This window comes from Carcharodon carcharias (assembly GCF_017639515.1).
Source record: "Carcharodon carcharias isolate sCarCar2 chromosome 29 unlocalized genomic scaffold, sCarCar2.pri SUPER_29_unloc_7, whole genome shotgun sequence".
In the NCBI taxonomy this organism is placed as follows: Eukaryota; Metazoa; Chordata; class Chondrichthyes; order Lamniformes; family Lamnidae; genus Carcharodon; species Carcharodon carcharias.
The window spans coordinates 729,406-750,246 of record NW_024470680.1 but is presented as its reverse complement, the minus strand read 5'-3'; the positions used below and the strand labels follow the sequence as shown (position 1 = coordinate 750,246).

The 20,841-nt window shown below is 55.4% G+C and overlaps 1 protein-coding gene across 1 annotated transcript in view; it reads left to right on the top strand.

Moving 5' to 3' along the window:
- megf8 (multiple EGF-like-domains 8) overlaps nucleotides 1–20,841 on the top strand; it is a gene marked incomplete at its 3' end in the record, with an annotated part of 790,270 nt that overhangs the window by 139,254 nt on the left and 630,175 nt on the right. Inside the window, exon 8 of the mRNA XM_041181277.1 lies at nucleotides 12,537–12,682. Within this exon, the coding sequence (XP_041037211.1) occupies nucleotides 12,537–12,682 (146 nt within the window). The remainder of the gene's footprint in view (nucleotides 1–12,536; nucleotides 12,683–20,841) is intronic.

Below are 20,841 nucleotides of genomic sequence, written 5' to 3'. Positions count from 1 at the left end.
ACAGTGTACACTGCCCCAGAGACACGCTCCTTTTGCACAGTGTACACTCCCCCAGAGACACTCTCCATTTACACAGTGTTCCCTCACCCAGAGACACTCTCCATTGTCACAGTGTACACTCCCCCAGAGACCTGCTTCATTGACACAGTGTACACTCCCCCAGAGACATGCTGCATTTACACGGCGTACACTCCTCCCGTGACACGCTGCATTGACAGTGTACACTCACCCAGAGACACGCTCCATTCACAGTGTACACTCCCCTAGAGACACGTTCCATTTACACAGTGTACACTCCCCCAGAGACACACTCCATTGACACAGTGTACACTCACCCGGAGACACGCTCCATTGCCACAGTGTACACTCCCCCAGAGACACGCTCCATTGATAGTGTACACTCCCCGAGAGACATGCTCCATTGACACAGTGTGCACTGCCCCAGAGACACGCTCCATTGACACAGCGTGCACTCACCCAGAGACACGCTCCATTGACACAGTGTAGACTTCCCCAGAGACACGCTCCATTGACACAGTGTACACTCCTCCAGGGACACGCTCCATTGACACAGTGTACACTCACCCAGAGACACGCTCCATTGACACAGTGTACACTCCCCCGGAGAGACGCTCCGTTCACACAGTGTACACTCCCCTAGACACACCTCCATTGACACAGTGTACACTCCCCCAGAGACACGCTCCTTTTGCACAGTGTACGCTCACCTGGAGACACGCTCCATTGACACCGTGTACACTCCCCCAGAGACACGCTCCATTGACACAGTGTACACTCACCCAGAGACACGCTCCATTGACAGTGTACACTCCCCCAGAGACACGCTCCATTGACACAGTGTACACTCCCACAGAGACACACTCCATTGACACAATGTACACTCCCCCAGAGACACGCTCCATTAACAGAGTGTACACTCTCTGAGAGACACGCTCCGTTTACACAATGTACACTCCCCTAGTGACACGCTCCATTGACACAGTGTACACTCCCCCAGAGACATGCTGCATTTATACAGTGTACACTCCCCCCGAGACACGCTCCATTGACACAGTGTACACTCCCCCAGAGACAAGCTCCATTGACAGTATACGCTCCCCCAGAGATACGCTCCATTGACACAGTGTACACTCACTTCGAGACACGCTCCATTGACAGTGTACGCTCCCCCAGAGACACGCTCCATTTACACAGTGTACACTCCCCCAGAGACACGCTCCTTTTGCACAGTGTACGCTCACCTGGAGACACGCTCCATTGACACCGTGTACACTCCCCCAGAGGCACGCTCCATTTACACAGTGTACACTCCCCCAGAGACATGCTGCATTTATACAGTGTACACTCCCCCCGAGACACGCTCCATTGACACAGTGTACACTCCCCCAGAGACACGCTCCATTGACAGTATACGCTCCCCCAGAGATACCCTCCATTGACACAGTGTACACTCACTTCGCGACACGCTCCATTGACAGTGTACGCTCCCCCAGAGACACGCACCATTGACACCGTGTACACTCCCCCAGAGACACGCTCCATTGACACCGTGTACACTCCCCCAGAGACACGCTCCATTGACATTGTACACTCAGCTGGAGACACGCTCCATTTACAGTCTCGATTCCCCCAGAGACATTCTCCATTGACACAGTGTACACTCCCTTAGAGACACGCTCCATTTACACAGTGTACACTCCCCTAGTGACACGCTCCTTTGACACAGTGTACACTCCCCCAGAGACACGCTCCATTGAGAAAGTGTACACTCCCCCAGAGACACGCTCCATTTGCACAGGGTACACTCAACCAGAGACACGCTCCATTGACACCGTGTACACTCAACCAGAGACACGTTCCACTGACAGTGTACACTCCCCCAGAGACCCACTCCATTGACTCAGTGTACACTCCCCCAGAGTCACGCTGCATTGACACAGTGTACACTCCCCCAGAGACACGCTCCATTGACACCGTGTACACTTCCCTGGATACACGCTCCATTGACAGTGTACACTCCCCTTGAGAAACGCACCATTGAGAGTTTACACTCCCCTACAGACATGCTCCATTGACACAGTGTACACTCCCTGAGAGACACGCTCCATTTACACAGTGGACAATCCCCCAGAGAGACACTCCATTTGCACAGTATACAGTCCCCCAGAGACACGCTCCATTTACACAGTGTACACTCTCCCAGAGACACGCTCCATTGACACAGTGTACACTCCCTGAGAGACACGCTCCATTGACACAGTGTACACTCCCCTAGAGACACGCTCCATTGACACAGTGTACACTCCCCCAGAGACACGCTCCATTGACACCGTGTACAGTCCCCCAGAGACACGCTCCATTGACAGTGTACACTCACCTGGATACACGCTCCATTTAGACAGTGTGGATTCCCCCAGAGACACGCTCCATTGACACAGTGTACACTCCCCAGAGACACGCTCCACTGACATTGTACACTCCCCCAGAGACACGCTTCATTTACACAGTGGACAATCCCCCAGAGAGACACTCCATTTGCACAGTGTGCACTCTCCCAGAGACATGCTCCATTCACACAGTGTACACTCCCTGAGAGACACGCTCCATTGACACAGTGTACGCTCCCCCAGAGACACGCTCCATTGACACAGTGTACACTCCCCCAGAGACACGCTCCATTTACACCGTGTACAGTCCCCCAGAGACACGCTCCATTGACACAGTGCAGATTCCCCCAGAGACAAGCTCCATTGACACAGTGTGCACTCCCTTAGAGACACGCTCCATTTACACAGTGTACACTCCCGTAGAGACATGCTCCTTTGACACAGTGTACACTCCCCCAGAGACACGTTCCATTGAGAAAGTGTACACTCCCCCAGAGACACGTTCCATTTACACAGTGTACACTCAACCAGAGACAAGCTCCACTGACAGTGTACACTCCCCCAGAGACACGCTCCATTGACCCAGTGAACACTCCCCCAGAGACACGCTCCATTGACATAGTATACACTCCCCTAGAAACACGCTCCTTTGACCCAGTGTATACTCCCCCAGAGACACGCTCCATTGTGAAAGTGTACACTCCCCCAGAGACACGCTCCATTTACACAGTGTACACTCAACCAGAGACTCGCTCCACTGACAGTGTACACTCTCCCAGAGACACGCTCCATTGACACAGTGAGCACTCCCCCAGAGACACGCTCCTTTGACACAGTGTACACTCCCTGAGAGACACGCTCCATTTACACAGTATACACTCCCCTAGTGACACACTCCAATGACACAGTGTACACTCCCCCAGAGACACGCTCCATTGACACAGTGTACACTCACCCAGAGACACGCTCCATTGACACAGTGTACACTCACCCAGAGACACGCTCCATTGACACAGTGTACACTCCCCCGGAGAGACGCTCCGTTCACACAGTGTACACTCCCCTAGACACACGCTCCATTTACACAGTGTACACTCCCCCAGAGACACGCTCCTTTTGCACAGTGTACGCTCACCTGGAGACACGCTCCATTGACACAGTGTACACTCACCCAGAGACACGCTCCATTGACAGTGTACACTCCCCCAGAGGCACGCTCCATTGACACAGTGTACACTCCCGCAGAGACACGCTCCATTGACACAATGTACACTCCCCCAGAGACACGCTCCATTAACAGAGTGTACACTGTCTGAGAGACACGCTCTGTTTACACAGTGTACACTCCCCTAGTGACACACTTCATTGACACTGTGCACACTTCCCTGGATACACGCTCCATTGTCCCCGTGTACACTCCCCTTGAGAAACGCACCATTGAGAGTTTACACTCCCCTACAGACATGCTCCATTGACACAGTGTACACTCCCCCAGAGCCACGCTCCATTTACACAGTGTACACTCCCCCAGAGACACGCTCCATTTACACAGTGGACAATCCCCCAGAGAGACACTCCATTTGCACAGTGTACAGTCCCCCAGAGACACGCTCCATTTACACAGTGTACACTCTTCCAGAGACACGCTCCATTGACACAGTGTACACTCCCCTAGAGACACGCTCCATTGACACAGTGTACACTCCCCCAGAGACACGCTCCATTGTCCCCGTGTACAGTCCCCCAGAGACACGCTCCATTGACAGTGTACACTCACCTGGATACACGCTCCATTTACACAGTGTAGATTCCCCCAGAGACACGCTCCATTGACACAGTGTACACTCCCTTAGAGACATGCTCCATTTACACAGTGTACACTCCCCTAGTGACACGCTCCTTTGACACAGTGTACACTCCCCCAGAGTCACGCTCCATTGAGAGAGTGTACACTCCCCCAGAGACACGCTCCATATACACAGTGTACACTCCCCCAGAGACACGCTCCTTTTGCACAGTGTACGCTCACCTGGAGACACGCTCCATTGACACAGTGTGCACTCCCCCTGAGACATGCCCCATTGACACAGTACACTCACCCAGAGACACGCTCCATTGACACAGTGTACACTCCCCGAGAGACACGCTCCATTGACAGTGTACACTCCCCTAGAGACATGCTCCTTTGACACAGTGTACACTCCCCCAGAGATACGCTCCATTTACACAGTGTACACTCCCCCAGAGACACGCTACCTTTACACAGTGTACACTCCCCCAGAGACACGCATCATTGACTGAGTGTACACTCCCCCAGAGACACGTTCCATTGACACAGTGTGCACTCCCCCAGAGACACGCTCCATTGACACAGTGTACACTCCCCCAGAGACACCCTCCATTGACACAGTGTACACTCCCCCAAAGACACTCTCCATTGACACAGTGTACACTCACCTGGAGACACGCTGCATTTACACAGTGTAGATTCCTCCAGAGACACGTTCCATTGACACCATGTACACTCCCTTAGAGACACGCTCCATTTACACAGTGTACACTCCCCCAGTGACACGCTCCTTTCAGAAAGTGTACACTCCCCCAGAGACAAGCTCCATTTACAAAGTGTACACTCAACCAGAGACACGCTCCTCTGACAGTGTACACTCCCCCAGAGGCACGCTCCATTGACAGTGTCCACTCCCTAAGAGACACGCTCCATTTACAGTGTACAGTGCCCTAGTGACACGCTCCATTGACACAGTGTACACTCCACCAGAGACACGCTCCATTGACACAAGTACACTCACCCAGCGACCCGCTCCATTGACACAGTGTACACTCCCCCGGAGAGACGCTCCGTTCACACAGTGTACACTCCCCTAAAGACACGCTCCTTTTGCACAGTGTACGCTCACCTGGAGACACGCTCCATTGACACAGTGTACACTCGCCCAGAGATACGCTCCATTGATACTGTGTACACTCACCTAGAGACACGCTCCATTGACAGTGTACACTCCCCTCGAGACATGCTCCATTGACTCCGTGTACACTCCCCCAGAGACACGCTCCATTGACTCAGCGTACACTCCCCCACAGACACGCTCCATTGACTCAGTGTAGACTCCCCCAGAGACACGCTCCATTGATAGTGTCCACTCCCCAGGAGACACGCTCCATTTACACAGTGTAGATTCCCCCAGAGACACACTCCATTGACACAGTGTACACTCCCCCACAGACACGTTCCATTGACACAGTGTACACTCCCCCAGAGACACGCTCCGTTGAGAAAGTGTACACTCCCCCAGGGACAGGCTCCATTTACACAGTGTATGCCCACCCAGAGACACGCTCCATTCACAGTGTACACTCCCCTAGAGACACGTTCCATTTACACAGTGTACACTCCCCCAGAGACACGCTCCATTGATACAGTGTACACTCCCCGAGAGACATGCTCCATTGACACAGTGTACACTCCCCCAGAGACACGCTCCATTGACACAGTGTACCCTCCCCGAGAGACATGCTCCATTGACACAGTGTCCACTCCCCTAGAGACACACTCCATTGACACAGTGTACACTCACCCAGAGATACGCTCCATTGCCACATTGTACACTCCCCCAGAGGCACGCTGAAGTTACACAGTGTGCACTCACCTGGAAACATGCTCCATTTATACCGTGTACACTCCCCCAGAGACAAGCTCTATTGACACAGTGTACACGCCCCCAGAGACACGCTCCATTTGTACCGTGTACACTCCCCCAGAGACAAGCTCTATTGACACAGTGTACACTCCCCCAGAGACACGCTCCATTGACATAGTGTACACTCCCCTGGAGAGACGCTCCGTTTACACAGTGTACACTCAACCAGAGACACGCTCTATTGACACAGTGTACACTCCCCCAGAGACACGCTCCGTTTACACAGTGTACACTCCCCCAGAGACACGCTCCTTTTGCACGGTGTACGCTCACCTGGAGACAGGCTTCATTGACACAGTGTACACTCCCCCAGAGACATGCTGCATTGACACAGTGTACACTCCCCTAGAGACATGCTCCTTTGACACAGTGTACACTCCCCCAGAGATACGCTCCATTTACACAGTGTACACTCCCCCAGAGACACGCTACCTTTACACAGTGTACACTCCCCCAGAGACACGCATCATTGACTGAGTGTACACTCCCCCAGAGACACGTTCCATTGACACAGTGTGCACTCCCCCAGAGACACGCTCCATTGACACAGTGTACACTCCCCCAGAGACACCCTCCATTGACACAGTGTACACTCCCCCAAAGACACGCTCCATTGACACCGTGTACACTCCCCCAGAGACACTCTCCATTGACACAGTGTACACTCACCTGGAGACACGCTGCATTTACACAGTGTAGATTCCTCCAGAGACACGTTCCATTGACACCATGTACACTCCCTTAGAGACACGCTCCATTTACACAGTGTACACTCCCCCAGTGACACGCTCCTTTCAGAAAGTGTACACTCCCCCAGAGACAAGCTCCATTTACAAAGTGTACACTCAACCAGAGACACGCTCCTCTGACAGTGTACACTCCCCCAGAGGCACGCTCCATTGACAGTGTCCACTCCCTAAGAGACACGCTCCATTTACAGTGTACAGTGCCCTAGTGACACGCTCCATTGACACAGTGTACACTCCACCAGAGACACGCTCCATTGACACAAGTACACTCACCCAGAGACCCGCTCCATTGACACAGTGTACACTCCCCCGGAGAGACGCTCCGTTCACACAGTGTACACTCCCCTAAAGACACGCTCCTTTTGCACAGTGTACGCTCACCTGGAGACACGCTCCATTGACACAGTGTACACTCGCCCAGAGATACGCTCCATTGATACTGTGTACACTCACCTAGAGACACGCTCCATTGACAGTGTACACTCCCCTCGAGACATGCTCCATTGACTCCGTGTACACTCCCCTAGAGACACGCTCCATTGACTCAGCGTACACTCCCCCACAGACACGCTCCATTGACTCAGTGTAGACTCCCCCAGAGACACGCTCCATTGATAGTGTCCACTCCCCAGGAGACACGCTCCATTTACACAGTGTAGATTCCCCCAGAGACACACTCCATTTACACAGTGTACACTCCCCCAGAGACACGTTCCATTGACACAGTGTACACTCCCCCAGAGACACGCTCCGTTGAGAAAGTGTACACTCCCCCAGGGACAGGCTCCATTTACACAGTGTATGCCCACCCAGAGACACGCTCCATTCACAGTGTACACTCCCCTAGAGACATGTTCCATTTACACAGTGTACACTCCCCCAGAGACACGCTCCATTGATACAGTGTACACTCCCCCAGAGACACGCTCCATTGACACAGTGTACCCTCCCCGAGAGACATGCTCCATTGACACAGTGTCCACTCCCCTAGAGACACACTCCATTGACACAGTGTACACTCACCCAGAGATACGCTCCATTGCCACATTGTACACTCCCCCAGAGGCACGCTCCAGTTACACAGTGTGCACTCACCTGGAGACATGCTCCATTTATACCGTGTACACTCCCCCAGAGACAAGCTCTATTGACACAGTGTACACGCCCCCAGAGACACGCTCCATTTATACCGTGTACACTCCCCCAGAGACAAGCTCTATTGACACAGTGTACACTCCCCCAGAGACACGCTCCATTGACATAGTGTACACTCCCCTGGAGAGACGCTCCGTTTACACAGTGTACACTCAACCAGAGACACGCTCTATTGACACAGTGTACACTCCCCCAGAGACACGCTCCGTTTACACAGTGTACACTCCCCCAGAGACACGCTCCTTTTGCACGGTGTACGCTCACCTGGAGACAGGCTTCATTGACACAGTGTACACTCCCCCAGAGACATGCTGCATTGACACAGTGTACATTCCCCCCGAGACACGCTCCATTGACACAATGTACACTCACCCAGAGACACGCTCCATTGACACTGTACACTCCCCTAGAGACACTCTGCTTTGACACAGTCTACACTTACCCAGAATCACGCTCCATTGCCACAGTGTACACTCACCTAGAGACACGCTCCATTGACACAGTGTACACTCCCCCAGAGACACGCTCCATTTACACAGTGTATACTCCCCCAGAGACACGCTCCATTGACACAGTGTTCACTCCCCCAGAGACACGCTCCATTGACACGGTGTACACTCCCCCAGAGACACGCTCCATTGACACAGTGTGCACTGCCCCAGAGACACGCTCCATTGACACAGCGTGCACTCACCCAGCGACACGCTCCATTGACACAGTGTAGACTCCCCCAGAGACATGCTCCATTGACACAGTGTACGCTCCTCCAGGGACACGCTCCATTTACACAGTGTACACTCCCCCAGAGACACGCTGCATTGACACACTGCACACACCCCCAGAGACACGCTCCATTGACACAGTGTACACTCCCCCAGAGACCTGCTCCATTGACACAGTGTACACTCCCCCAGAGACACCCTCCATTGACACAGTGTACACTCCCCTAGAGACACGCTCCATTGACACCGTGTACACTCCCCCAGAGACACTCTCCATTGACACAGTGTACACTCACCTGGAGACACGCTGCATTTACACAGTGTAGATTCCTCCAGAGACACGTTCCATTGACACCATGTACACTCCCTTAGAGACACGCTCCATTTACACAGTGTACACTCCCCCAGTGACACGCTCCTTTCAGAAAGTGTACACTCCCCCAGAGACAAGCTCCATTTACAAAGTGTACACTCAACCAGAGACACGCTCCTCTGACAGTGTACACTCCACCAGAGGCACGCTCCATTGACAGTGTACACTCCCCCAGAGACAAGCTCCATTTACAGTGTACACTCAACCAGAGACACGCTCCTCTGACAGTGTACACTCCACCAGAGACACGCTCCATTGACACAAGTACACTCACCCAGAGACCCGCTCCATTGACACAGTGTACACTCCCCCGGAGAGACGCTCCGTTCACACAGTGTACACTCCCCTAAAGACACGCTCCTTTTGCACAGTGTACGCTCACCTGGAGACACGCTCCATTGACACAGTGTACACTCGCCCAGAGATACGCTCCATTGATACTGTGTACACTCACCTAGAGACACGCTCCATTGACAGTGTACACTCCCCTCGAGACATGCTCCATTGACTCCGTGTACACTCCCCTAGAGACACGCTCCATTGACTCAGCGTACACTCCCCCACAGACACGCTCCATTGACTCAGTGTAGACTCCCCCAGAGACACGCTCCATTGATAGTGTCCACTCCCCAGGAGACACGCTCCATTTACACAGTGTAGATTCCCCCAGAGACACACTCCATTGACACAGTGTACACTCCCCCAGAGACACGTTCCATTGACACAGTGTACACTCCCCCAGAGACACGCTCCGTTGAGAAAGTGTACACTCCCCCAGGGACAGGCTCCATTTACACAGTGTATGCCCACCCAGAGACACGCTCCATTCACAGTGTACACTCCCCTAGAGACATGTTCCATTTACACAGTGTACACTCCCCCAGAGACACGCTCCATTGATACAGTGTACACTCCCCGAGAGACATGCTCCATTGACACAGTGTACACTCCCCCAGAGACACGCTCCATTGACACAGTGTACCCTCCCCGAGAGACATGCTCCATTGACACAGTGTCCACTCCCCTAGAGACACACTCCATTGACACAGTGTACACTCACCCAGAGATACGCTCCATTGCCACATTGTACACTCCCCCAGAGGCACGCTGCAGTTACACAGTGTGCACTCACCTGGAGACATGCTCCATTTATACCGTGTACACTCCCCCAGAGACAAGCTCTATTGACACAGTGTACACGCCCCCAGAGACACGCTCCATTTATACCGTGTACACTCCCCCAGAGACAAGCTCTATTGACACAGTGTACACTCCCCCAGAGACACGCTCCATTGACATAGTGTACACTCCCCTGGAGAGACGCTCCGTTTACACAGTGTACACTCAACCAGAGACACGCTCTATTGACACAGTGTACACTCCCCCAGAGACACGCTCCGTTTACACAGTGTACACTCCCCCAGAGACACGCTCCTTTTGCACGGTGTACGCTCACCTGGAGACAGGCTTCATTGACACAGTGTACACTCCCCCAGAGACATGCTGCATTGACACAGTGTACACTTACCCAGAATCACGCTCCATTGCCACAGTGTACACTCACCTAGAGACACGCTCCATTGACACAGTGTACACTCCCCCAGAGACCCGCTCCATTTACACAGTGTATACTCCCCCAGAGACACGCTCCATTGACACAGTGTTCACTCCCCCAGAGACACGCTCCATTGACACGGTGTACACTCCCCCAGAGACACGCTCCATTGACACAGTGTGCACTGCCCCAGAGACACGCTCCATTGACACAGCGTGCACTCACCCAGAGACACGCTCCATTGACACAGTGTACGCTCCTCCAGGGACACGCTCCATTTACACAGTGTACACTCCCCCAGAGACACGCTGCATTGACACACTGCACACACCCCCAGAGACACGCTCCATTGACACAGTGTACACTCCCCCAGAGACCTGCTCCATTGACACAGTGTACACTCCCCCAGAGACATGCTGCATTTACACGGTGTACATTCCTCCCGTGACACGCTGCATTGACAGTGTACACTCACCCAGAGACACGCTCCGTTCATAGTGTACACTCCCCTTGAGACACGTTCCATTTACACTGTGTGCACTCCCCCAGAGACACACTCCATTGACACAGTGTACACTCACCCGGAGACACGCTCCATTGACACAGTGTACACTCACGCTCCATTTACACAGTATACACTCCCCCAGAGACACGCTCCATTGACACAGAGTACACTCCCCCAGAGACACGCTCCATTGACACAGTGTGCACTCCCCTAGAGACACGCTCCATTTACACAGTGTACACTCCCCTAGAGACACGCTCCATTTACACAGTGTTCACTCCCCTAGAGACACGCTCCATTTACACTGTGTACACTCCCCCAGAGACACGCTCCATTTACACAGTGTGCACTCCCCCAGAGACACGCTCCATTGACACAGTGTTCACTTCTCCAGAGACACGCTCCATTGCCACATTGTACACTCCTCCAGAGACACGCTCCATTGACACAGTGTACACTCACCTGGCGACACGCTCCATTGACACAGTGTACACTCACCCAGAGACACGCTCCATTTTCACAGTGTATACTCCCCCAGAGACAAGCTCCATTGACAGTGTACACTCCCCCAGAGGCACGCTCCATTGACACGGTGTACACTCCCTCAGAGACACGCTCCATTGACACAGCGTGCACTCACCCAGAGACACGCTCCATTGACACAGTGTAGACTCCCCCAGAGACATGCTCCATTGACACAGTGTAGACTCCCCCAGAGACACGCTCCATTTACACAGTGTACACTCCCCCCGGGACACGCTCCATTTACACAGTGTACACTCCCCCAGAGACACGCTCCATTTACACAGTGTTCACTCCCGCGGAGACATGCTCCATTTACACAGTGTACACTCACCCAGAGACACGCTTCATTTACACAGTGTACACTCCCCCTGAGACGCTCTCCATTGACACAGTGTACACTCCCCTAGAGACACTCTCCATTTACACAGTGTACACTCCCCTAGAGACACTCTCCATTTACACAGTGTACACTCCCCCAGAGACACGCTCCATTGACACAGTGTACACTCCCCTAGAGACACTCTCCATTTACACAGTGTACACTCCCCCAGAGACACGCTCCATTGACACAGTGTACACTCTCCTAGAGACACTCTCCATTTACACAGTGTACACTCCCCCAGAGACACTCTCCATTTACACAGTGTACACTCCCCCAGAGACACGCTCCATTTACACAGTGTACACTCCCCTAGAGACACGCTCCATTGACACAGTGTACCCTCACCCACTTCCCATCTGATTGACAGTGGCTCGATATTTTTTGTAACGAAAGGCCTCTGTTGTCGGATCGTTGTTCAAGATTCTGCTGTCGCTCTTCCATAGGTTCAGCTACCGGACTAACACCACCGACATCTTCCACGTTGACCTGCGTTACTGGACCAGTTTCAAATCGAACCCATCATCGAGCAGCCCGAGGGAGCGAGCCTTTCACTCTGCCACCATCATCGGCAACTATATGGTGGTCTATGGTGAGTCTGGAGACGTGTATGTGCACCGAATGAGTCTGTAGGACAGTGTGTGTATGTCTGTGTGTTATCGGAGCCGAGGGCTGTGGGATTGTGTGTGTGTGCTCGGAGCAGAGGGCTGTGGGACAGTGTGTATGTGTGTAATCGGAGCAGAGGGCTGTGGGACAGTGTGTGTGTGTGTGATCAGAGCAGAGGGTTTTTGGGACAGTGTGTGTGTGTGTGTGTGTGTGTTCAGAGCAGAGGGCTGTGGGAGTGTGTGTGTGTGTGTGTGATCGGAGCAGAGGGCAGTGGGACAGCGTGTGTGTGATCAGAGCAGAGGGCAGTGGGACAGTGTGTGTGTGTGAGATCAGAGCAGAGGGCTGTGGGACAGTGTGTGTGTGTGTGATCAGAGCAGAGGGCTGTGGGACAGTGTGTGTGTGTGTGATCGGAGCAGAGGGCAGTGGGACAGTGTGTGTGTGTGTGATCGGAGCAGAGGGCTGTGGGACAGTGTGTGTGTGTGTGATCGGAGCAGAGGGCAGTGGGACAGTGTGTGTGTGATCAGAGCAGAGGGCAGTGGGACAGTGTGTGTGTGTGTGATCGGAGCAGAGGGCTGTGGGACTGTGTGTGTGTGTGTGTGTGTTATCAGAGCAGAGGGCTGTGGGTCTGTGTGTGTGTGTGATCAGAGCAGAGGGCTGTGGGACAGTGTGTGTGTGTGTGATCGGAGCAGAGGGCTGTGGGACAGTGTGTGTGTGATCAGAGCAGACGGCTGCGGGACAGTGGGTGTTTGTGATTGGAGCAGAGGGCTGTGGGACAGTGTGTGTGTGTGTGATCAGAGCAGAGGGCTGTGGGACAGTGTGTGTGTGTGTGATCGGAGCAGAGGGCTGTGGGACAGTGTGTGTGTGATCGGAGCAGAGGGCTGTGGGACAGTGTGTGTGTGTGTGATCAGAGCAGAGGGCTGTGGGACAGTGTGTGTGTGTGTGATCAGAGCAGAGGGCTGTGGGACAGTGTGTGTGTGTGTGATCGGAGCAGAGGGCTGTGGGACAGTGTGTGTGTGATCGGAGCAGAGGGCTGTGGGACAGTGTGTGTGTGATCGGAGCAGAGGGCTGTGGGACAGTGTGTGTCTGTGTGATCGGAGCAGAGGGCTGTGGGACAGTGTGTGTGTGATCGGAGCAGAGGGCTGTGGGACAGTGTGTGTGTGTGTGATCGGAGCAGAGGGCTGTGGGACAGTGTGTGTGTGATCGGAGCAGAGGGCTGTGGGACAGTGTGTGTGTGATCGGAGCAGAGGGCTGTGGGACAGTGTGTGTGTGATCGGAGCAGAGGGCTGTGGGACAGTGTGTGTGTGATCGGAGCAGAGGGCTGTGGGACAGTGTGTGTGTGATCGGAGCAGAGGGCTGTGGGACAGTGTGTGTGTGATCGGAGCAGAGGGCTGTGGGACAGTGTGTGTGTGTGTGATCGGAGCAGAGGGCTGTGGGACAGTGTGTGTGTGTGTGATCAGAGCAGAGGGCTGTGGGACAGTGTGTGTGTGATCGGAGCAGAGGGCTGTGGGACAGTGTGTGTGTGATCAGAGCAGAGGGCTGTGGGACAGTGTGTGTGTGTGTGATCGGAGCAGAGGGCTGTGGGACAGTGTGTGTGTGATCAGAGCAGAGGGCTGTGGGACAGTGTGTGTGTGATCAGAGCAGAGGGCTGTGGGACAGTGTGTGTGTGATCGGAGCAGAGGGCTGTGGGACAGTGTGTGTGTGTGTGATCGGAGCAGAGGGCTGTGGGACAGTGTGTGTGTGATCGGAGCAGAGGGCTGTGGGACAGTGTGTGTGTGATCAGAGCAGAGGGCTGTGGGACAGTGTGTGTGTGTGTGATCGGAGCAGAGGGCTGTGGGACAGTGTGTGTGTGTGTGATTAGAGCAGAGGGCTGTGGGACAGTGTGTGTGTGATCAGAGCAGAGGGCTGTGGGACAGTGTGTGTGTGATCGGAGCAGAGGGCTGTGGGACAGTGTGTGTGTGATCGGAGCAGAGGGCTGTGGGACAGTGTGTGTGTGTGTGATCAGAGCAGAGGGCTGTGGGACAGTGTGTGTGTGATCCGAGCAGAGGGCTGTGGGACAGTGTGTGTGTGATCGGAGCAGAGGGCTGTGGGACAGTGTGTGTGTGATCGGAGCAGAGGGCTGTGGGACAGTGTGTGTGTGATCGGAGCAGAGGGCTGTGGGACAGTGTGTGTGTGTGTGATCGGAGCAGAGGGCTGTGGGACAGTGTGTGTGTGATCAGAGCAGAGGGCTGTGGGACAGTGTGTGTGTGTGTGATCAGAGCAGAGGGCTGTGGGACAGTGTGTGTGTGTGTGATCGGAGCAGAGGGCTGTGGGACAGTGTGTGTGTGTGTGATCGGAGCAGAGGGCTGTGGGACAGTGTGTGTGTGATCAGAGCAGAGGGCTGTGGGACAGTGTGTGTGTGATCGGAGCAGAGGGCTGTGGGACAGTGTGTGTGTGATCAGAGCAGAGGGCTGTGGGACAGTGTGTGTGTGATCGGAGCAGAGGGCTGTGGGACAGTGTGTGTGTGATCAGAGCAGAGGGCTGTGGGACAGTGTGTGTGTGATCGGAGCAGAGGGCTGTGGGACAGTGTGTGTGTGTGTGATCAGAGCAGAGGGCTGTGGGACAGTGTGTGTGTGATCAGAGCAGAGGGCTGTGGGACAGTGTGTGTGTGATCGGAGCAGAGGGCTGTGGGACAGTGTGTGTGTGTGTGATCGGAGCAGAAGGCTGTGGGACAGTGTGTGTGTGTGTGATCGGAGCAGAGGGCTGTGGGACAGTGTGTGTGTGATCGGAGCAGAGGGCTGTGGGACAGTGTGTGTGTGATCAGAGCAGAGGGCTGTGGGACAGTGTGTGTGTGATCAGAGCAGAGGGCTGTGGGACAGTGTGTGTGTGATCGGAGCAGAGGGCTGTGGGACAGTGTGTGTGTGTGTGATCGGAGCAGAGGGCTGTGGGACAGTGTGTGTGTGATCGGAGCAGAGGGCTGTGGGACAGTGTGTGTGTGATCGGAGCAGAGGGCTGTGGGACAGTGTGTGTGTGATCGGAGCAGAGGTCTGTGGGACAGTGTGTGTGTGATCAGAGCAGAGGGCTGTGGGACAGTGTGTGTGTGATCGGAGCAGAGGGCTGTGGGACAGTGTGTGTGTGATCAGAGCAGAGGGCTGTGGGACAGTGTGTGTGTGTGTGATCAGAGCAGAGGGCTGTGGGACAGTGTGTGTGTGTGTGATCGGAGCAGAGGGCTGTGGGACAGTGTGTGTGTGTGTGTGATCGGAGCAGAGGGCTGTGGGACAGTGTGTGTGTGTGTGATCGGAGCAGAGGGCTGTGGGACAGTGTGTGTGTGATCGGAGCAGAGGGCTGTGGGACAGTGTGTGTGTGATCGGAGCAGAGGGCTGTGGGACAGTGTGTGTGTGATCGGAGCAGAGGGCTGTGGGACAGTGTGTGTGTGTGTGATCGGAGCAGAGGGCTGTGGGACAGTGTGTGTGTGATCGGAGCAGAGGGCTGTGGGACAGTGTGTGTGTGATCGGAGCAGAGGGCTGTGGGACAGTGTGTGTGTGATCGGAGCAGAGGGCTGTGGGACAGTGTGTGTGTGTGATCGGAGCAGAGGGCTGTGGGACAGTGTGTGTGTGTGATCGGAGCAGAGGGCTGTGGGACAGTGTGTGTGTGATCGGAGCAGAGGGCTGTGGGACAGTGTGTGTGTGATCGGAGCAGAGGGCTGTGGGACAGTGTGTGTGTGATCGAGCAGAGGGCTGTGGGACAGTGTGTGTGTGATCGGAGCAGAGGGCTGTGGGACAGTGTGTGTGTGATCGGAGCAGAGGGCTGTGGGACAGTGTGTGTGTGTGATCGGAGCAGAGGGCTGTGGGACAGTGTGTGTGTGATCGGAGCAGAGGGCTGTGGGACAGTGTGTGTGTGATCGGAGCAGAGGGCTGTGGGACAGTGTGTGTGTGATCAGAGCAGAGGGCTGTGGGACAGTGTGTGTGTGATCGGAGCAGAGGGCTGTGGGACAGTGTGTGTGTGTGTGATCGGAGCAGAGGGCTGTGGGACAGTGTGTGTGTGATCGGAGCAGAGGGCTGTGGGACAGTGTGTGTGTGATCGGAGCAGAGGGCTGTGGGACAGTGTGTGTGTGATCAGAGCAGAGGGCTGTGGGACAGTGTGTGTGTGATCGGAGCAGAGGGCTGTGGGACAGTGTGTGTGTGATCGGAGCAGAGGGCTGTGGGACAGTGTGTGTGTGATCGGAGCAGAGGGCTGTGGGACAGTGTGTGTGTGATCGGAGCAGAGGGCTGTGGGACAGTGTGTGTGTGATCGGAGCAGAGGGCTGTGGGACAGTGTGTGTGTGATCGGAGCAGAGGGCTGTGGGACAGTGTGTGTGTGATCGGAGCAGAGGGCTGTGGGACAGTGTGTGTGTGATCGGAGCAGAGGGCTGTGGGACAGTGTGTGTGTGATCAGAGCAGAGGGCTGTGGGACAGTGTGTGTGTGTGATCGGAGCAGAGGGCTGTGGGACAGTGTGTGTGTGTGATCGGAGCAGAGGGCTGTGGGACAGTGTGTGTGTGATCGGAGCAGAGGGCTGTGGGACAGTGTGTGTGTGTGATCGGAGCAGAGGGCTGTGGGACAGTGTGTGTGTGATCGGAGCAGAGGGCTGTGGGACAGTGTGTGTGTGATCAGAGCAGAGGGCTGTGGGACAGTGTGTGTGTGATCGGAGCAGAGGGCTGTGGGACAGTGTGTGTGTGTGATCGGAGCAGAGGGCTGTGGGACAGTGTGTGTGTGATCGGAGCAGAGGGCTGTGGGACAGTGTGTGTGTGATCGGAGCAGAGGGCTGTGGGACAGTGTGTGTGTGTGTGATCGGAGCAGAGGGCTGTGGGACAGTGTGTGTGTGTGTGATCGGAGCAGAGGGCTGTGGGACAGTGTGTGTGTGTGTGATCGGAGCAGAGGGCTGTGGGACAGTGTGTGTGTGATCGGAGCAGAGGGCTGTGGGACAGTGTGTGTGTGATCGGAGCAGAGGGCTGTGGGACAGTGTGTGTGTGATCGGAGCAGAGGGCTGTGGGACAGTGTGTGTGTGATCGGAGCAGAGGGCTGTGGGACAGTGTGTGTGTGTGATCGGAGCAGAGGGCTGTGGGACAGTGTGTGTGTGTGATCGGAGCAGAGGGCTGTGGGACAGTGTGTGTGTGTGATCGGAGCAGAGGGCTGTGGGACAGTGTGTGTGTGATCGGAGCAGAGGGCTGTGGGACAGTGTGTGTGTGATCGGAGCAGAGGGCTGTGGGACAGTGTGTGTGTGATCGGAGCAGAGGGCTGTGGGACAGTGTGTGTGTGATCGGAGCAGAGGGCTGTGGGACAGTGTGTGTGTGATCGGAGCAGAGGGCTGTGGGACAGTGTGTGTGTGTGTGATCGGAGCAGAGGGCTGTGGGACAGTGTGTGTGTGTGATCGGAGCAGAGGGCTGTGGGACAGTGTGTGTGTGATCGGAGCAGAGGGCTGTGGGACAGTGTGTGTGTGATCGGAGCAGAGGGCTGTGGGACAGTGTGTGTGTGATCGGAGCAGAGGGCTGTGGGACAGTGTGTGTGTGTGATCGGAGCAGAGGGCTGTGGGACAGTGTGTGTGTGTGATCGGAGCAGAGGGCTGTGGGACAGTGTGTGTGTGTGTGATCGGAGCAGAGGGCTGTGGGACAGTGTGTGTGTGTGTGATCGGAGCAGAGGGCTGTGGGACAGTGTGTGTGTGATCGGAGCAGAGGGCTGTGGGACAGTGTGTGTGTGATCGGAGCAGAGGGCTGTGGGACAGTGTGTGTGTGTGATCGGAGCAGAGGGCTGTGGGACAGTGTGTGTGTGTGTGATCGGAGCAGAGGGCTGTGGGACAGTGTGTGTGTGATCAGAGCAGAGGGCTGTGGGACAGTGTGTGTGTGTGATCGGAGCAGAGGGCTGTGGGACAGTGTGTGTGTGATCGGAGCAGAGGGCTGTGGGACAGTGTGTGTGTGTGATCGGAGCAGAGGGCTGTGGGACAGTGTGTGTGTGTGTGATCGGAGCAGAGGGCTGTGGGACAGTGTGTGTGTGATCGGAGCAGAGGGCTGTGGGACAGTGTGTGTGTGATCGGAGCAGAGGGCTGTGGGACAGTGTGTGTGTGATCGGAGCAGAGGGCTGTGGGACAGTGTGTGTGTGTGTGATCGGAGCAGAGGGCTGTGGGACAGTGTGTGTGTGATCGGAGCAGAGGGCTGTGGGACAGTGTGTGTGTGATCGGAGCAGAGGGCTGTGGGACAGTGTGTGTGTGATCGGAGCAGAGGGCTGTGGGACAGTGTGTGTGTGTGATCGGAGCAGAGGGCTGTGGGACAGTGTGTGTGTGATCGGAGCAGAGGGCTGTGGGACAGTGTGTGTGTGATCGGAGCAGAGGGCTGTGGGACAGTGTGTGTGTGTGTGATCGGAGCAGAGGGCTGTGGGACAGTGTGTGTGTGATCAGAGCAGAGGGCTGTGGGACAGTGTGTGTGTGATCGGAGCAGAGGGCTGTGGGACAGTGTGTGTGTGATCAGAGCAGAGGGCTGTGGGACAGTGTGTGTGTGTGATCGGAGCAGAGGGCTGTGGGACAGTGTGTGTGTGATCGGAGCAGAGGGCTGTGGGACAGTGTGTGTGTGATCAGAGCAGAGGGCTGTGGGACAGTGTGTGTGTGATCGGAGCAGAGGGCTGTGGGACAGTGTGTGTGTGATCGGAGCAGAGGGCTGTGGGACAGTGTGTGTGTGTGTGATCGGAGCAGAGGGCTGTGGGACAGTGTGTGTGTGATCGGAGCAGAGGGCTGTGGGACAGTGTGTGTGTGATCGGAGCAGAGGGCTGTGGGACAGTGTGTGTGTGTGATCGGAGCAGAGGGCTGTGGGACAGTGTGTGTGTGATCGGAGCAGAGGGCTGTGGGACAGTGTGTGTGTGTGTGATCGGAGCAGAGGGCTGTGGGACAGTGTGTGTGTGTGATCGGAGCAGAGGGCTGTGGGACAGTGTGTGTGTGATCGAGCAGAGGGCTGTGGGACAGTGTGTGTGTGATCGGAGCAGAGGGCTGTGGGACAGTGTGTGTGTGTGTGATCGGAGCAGAGGGCTGTGGGACAGTGTGTGTGTGTGATCGGAGCAGAGGGCTGTGGGACAGTGTGTGTGTGTGATCAGAGCAGAGGGCTGTGGGACAGTGTGTGTGTGTGATCGGAGCAGAGGGCTGTGGGACAGTGTGTGTGTGTGATCGGAGCAGAGGGCTGTGGGACAGTGTGTGTGTGATCAGAGCAGAGGGCTGTGGGACAGTGTGTGTGTGATCGGAGCAGAGGGCTGTGGGACAGTGTGTGTGTGTGTGATCAGAGCAGAGGGCTGTGGGACAGTGTGTGTGTGATCGGAGCAGAGGGCTGTGGGACAGTGTGTGTGTGTGATCGGAGCAGAGGGCTGTGGGACAGTGTGTGTGTGATCGGAGCAGAGGGCTGTGGGACAGTGTGTGTGGTGATCGGAGCAGAGGGCTGTGGGACAGTGTGTGTGTGATCGGAGCAGAGGGCTGTGGGACAGTGTGTGTGTGATCGGAGCAGAGGGCTGTGGGACAGTGTGTGTGTGTGATCGGAGCAGAGGGCTGTGGGACAGTGTGTGTGTGTGATCAGAGCAGAGGGCTGTGGGACAGTGTGTGTGTGTGATCGGAGCAGAGGGCTGTGGGACAGTGTGTGTGTGATCAGAGCAGAGGGCTGTGGGACAGTGTGTGTGTGATCGGAGCAGAGGGCTGTGGGACAGTGTGTGTGTGTGATCGGAGCAGAGGGCTGTGGGACAGTGTGTGTGTGTGTGATCGGAGCAGAGGGCTGTGGGACAGTGTGTGTGTGTGATCGGAGCAGAGGGCTGTGGGACAGTGTGTGTGTGTGATCGGAGCAGAGGGCTGTGGGACAGTGTGTGTGTGATCGGAGCAGAGGGCTGTGGGACAGTGTGTGTGTGTGATCGGAGCAGAGGGCTGTGGGACAGTGTGTGTGTGATCGGAGCAGAGGGCTGTGGGACAGTGTGTGTGTGATCGGAGCAGAGGGCTGTGGGACAGTGTGTGTGTGATCGGAGCAGAGGGCTGTGGGACAGTGTGTGTGTGATCGGAGCAGAGGGCTGTGGGACAGTGTGTGTGTGATCGGAGCAGAGGGCTGTGGGACAGTGTGTGTGTGATCGGAGCAGAGGGCTGTGGGACAGTGTGTGTGTGATCGGAGCAGAGGGCTG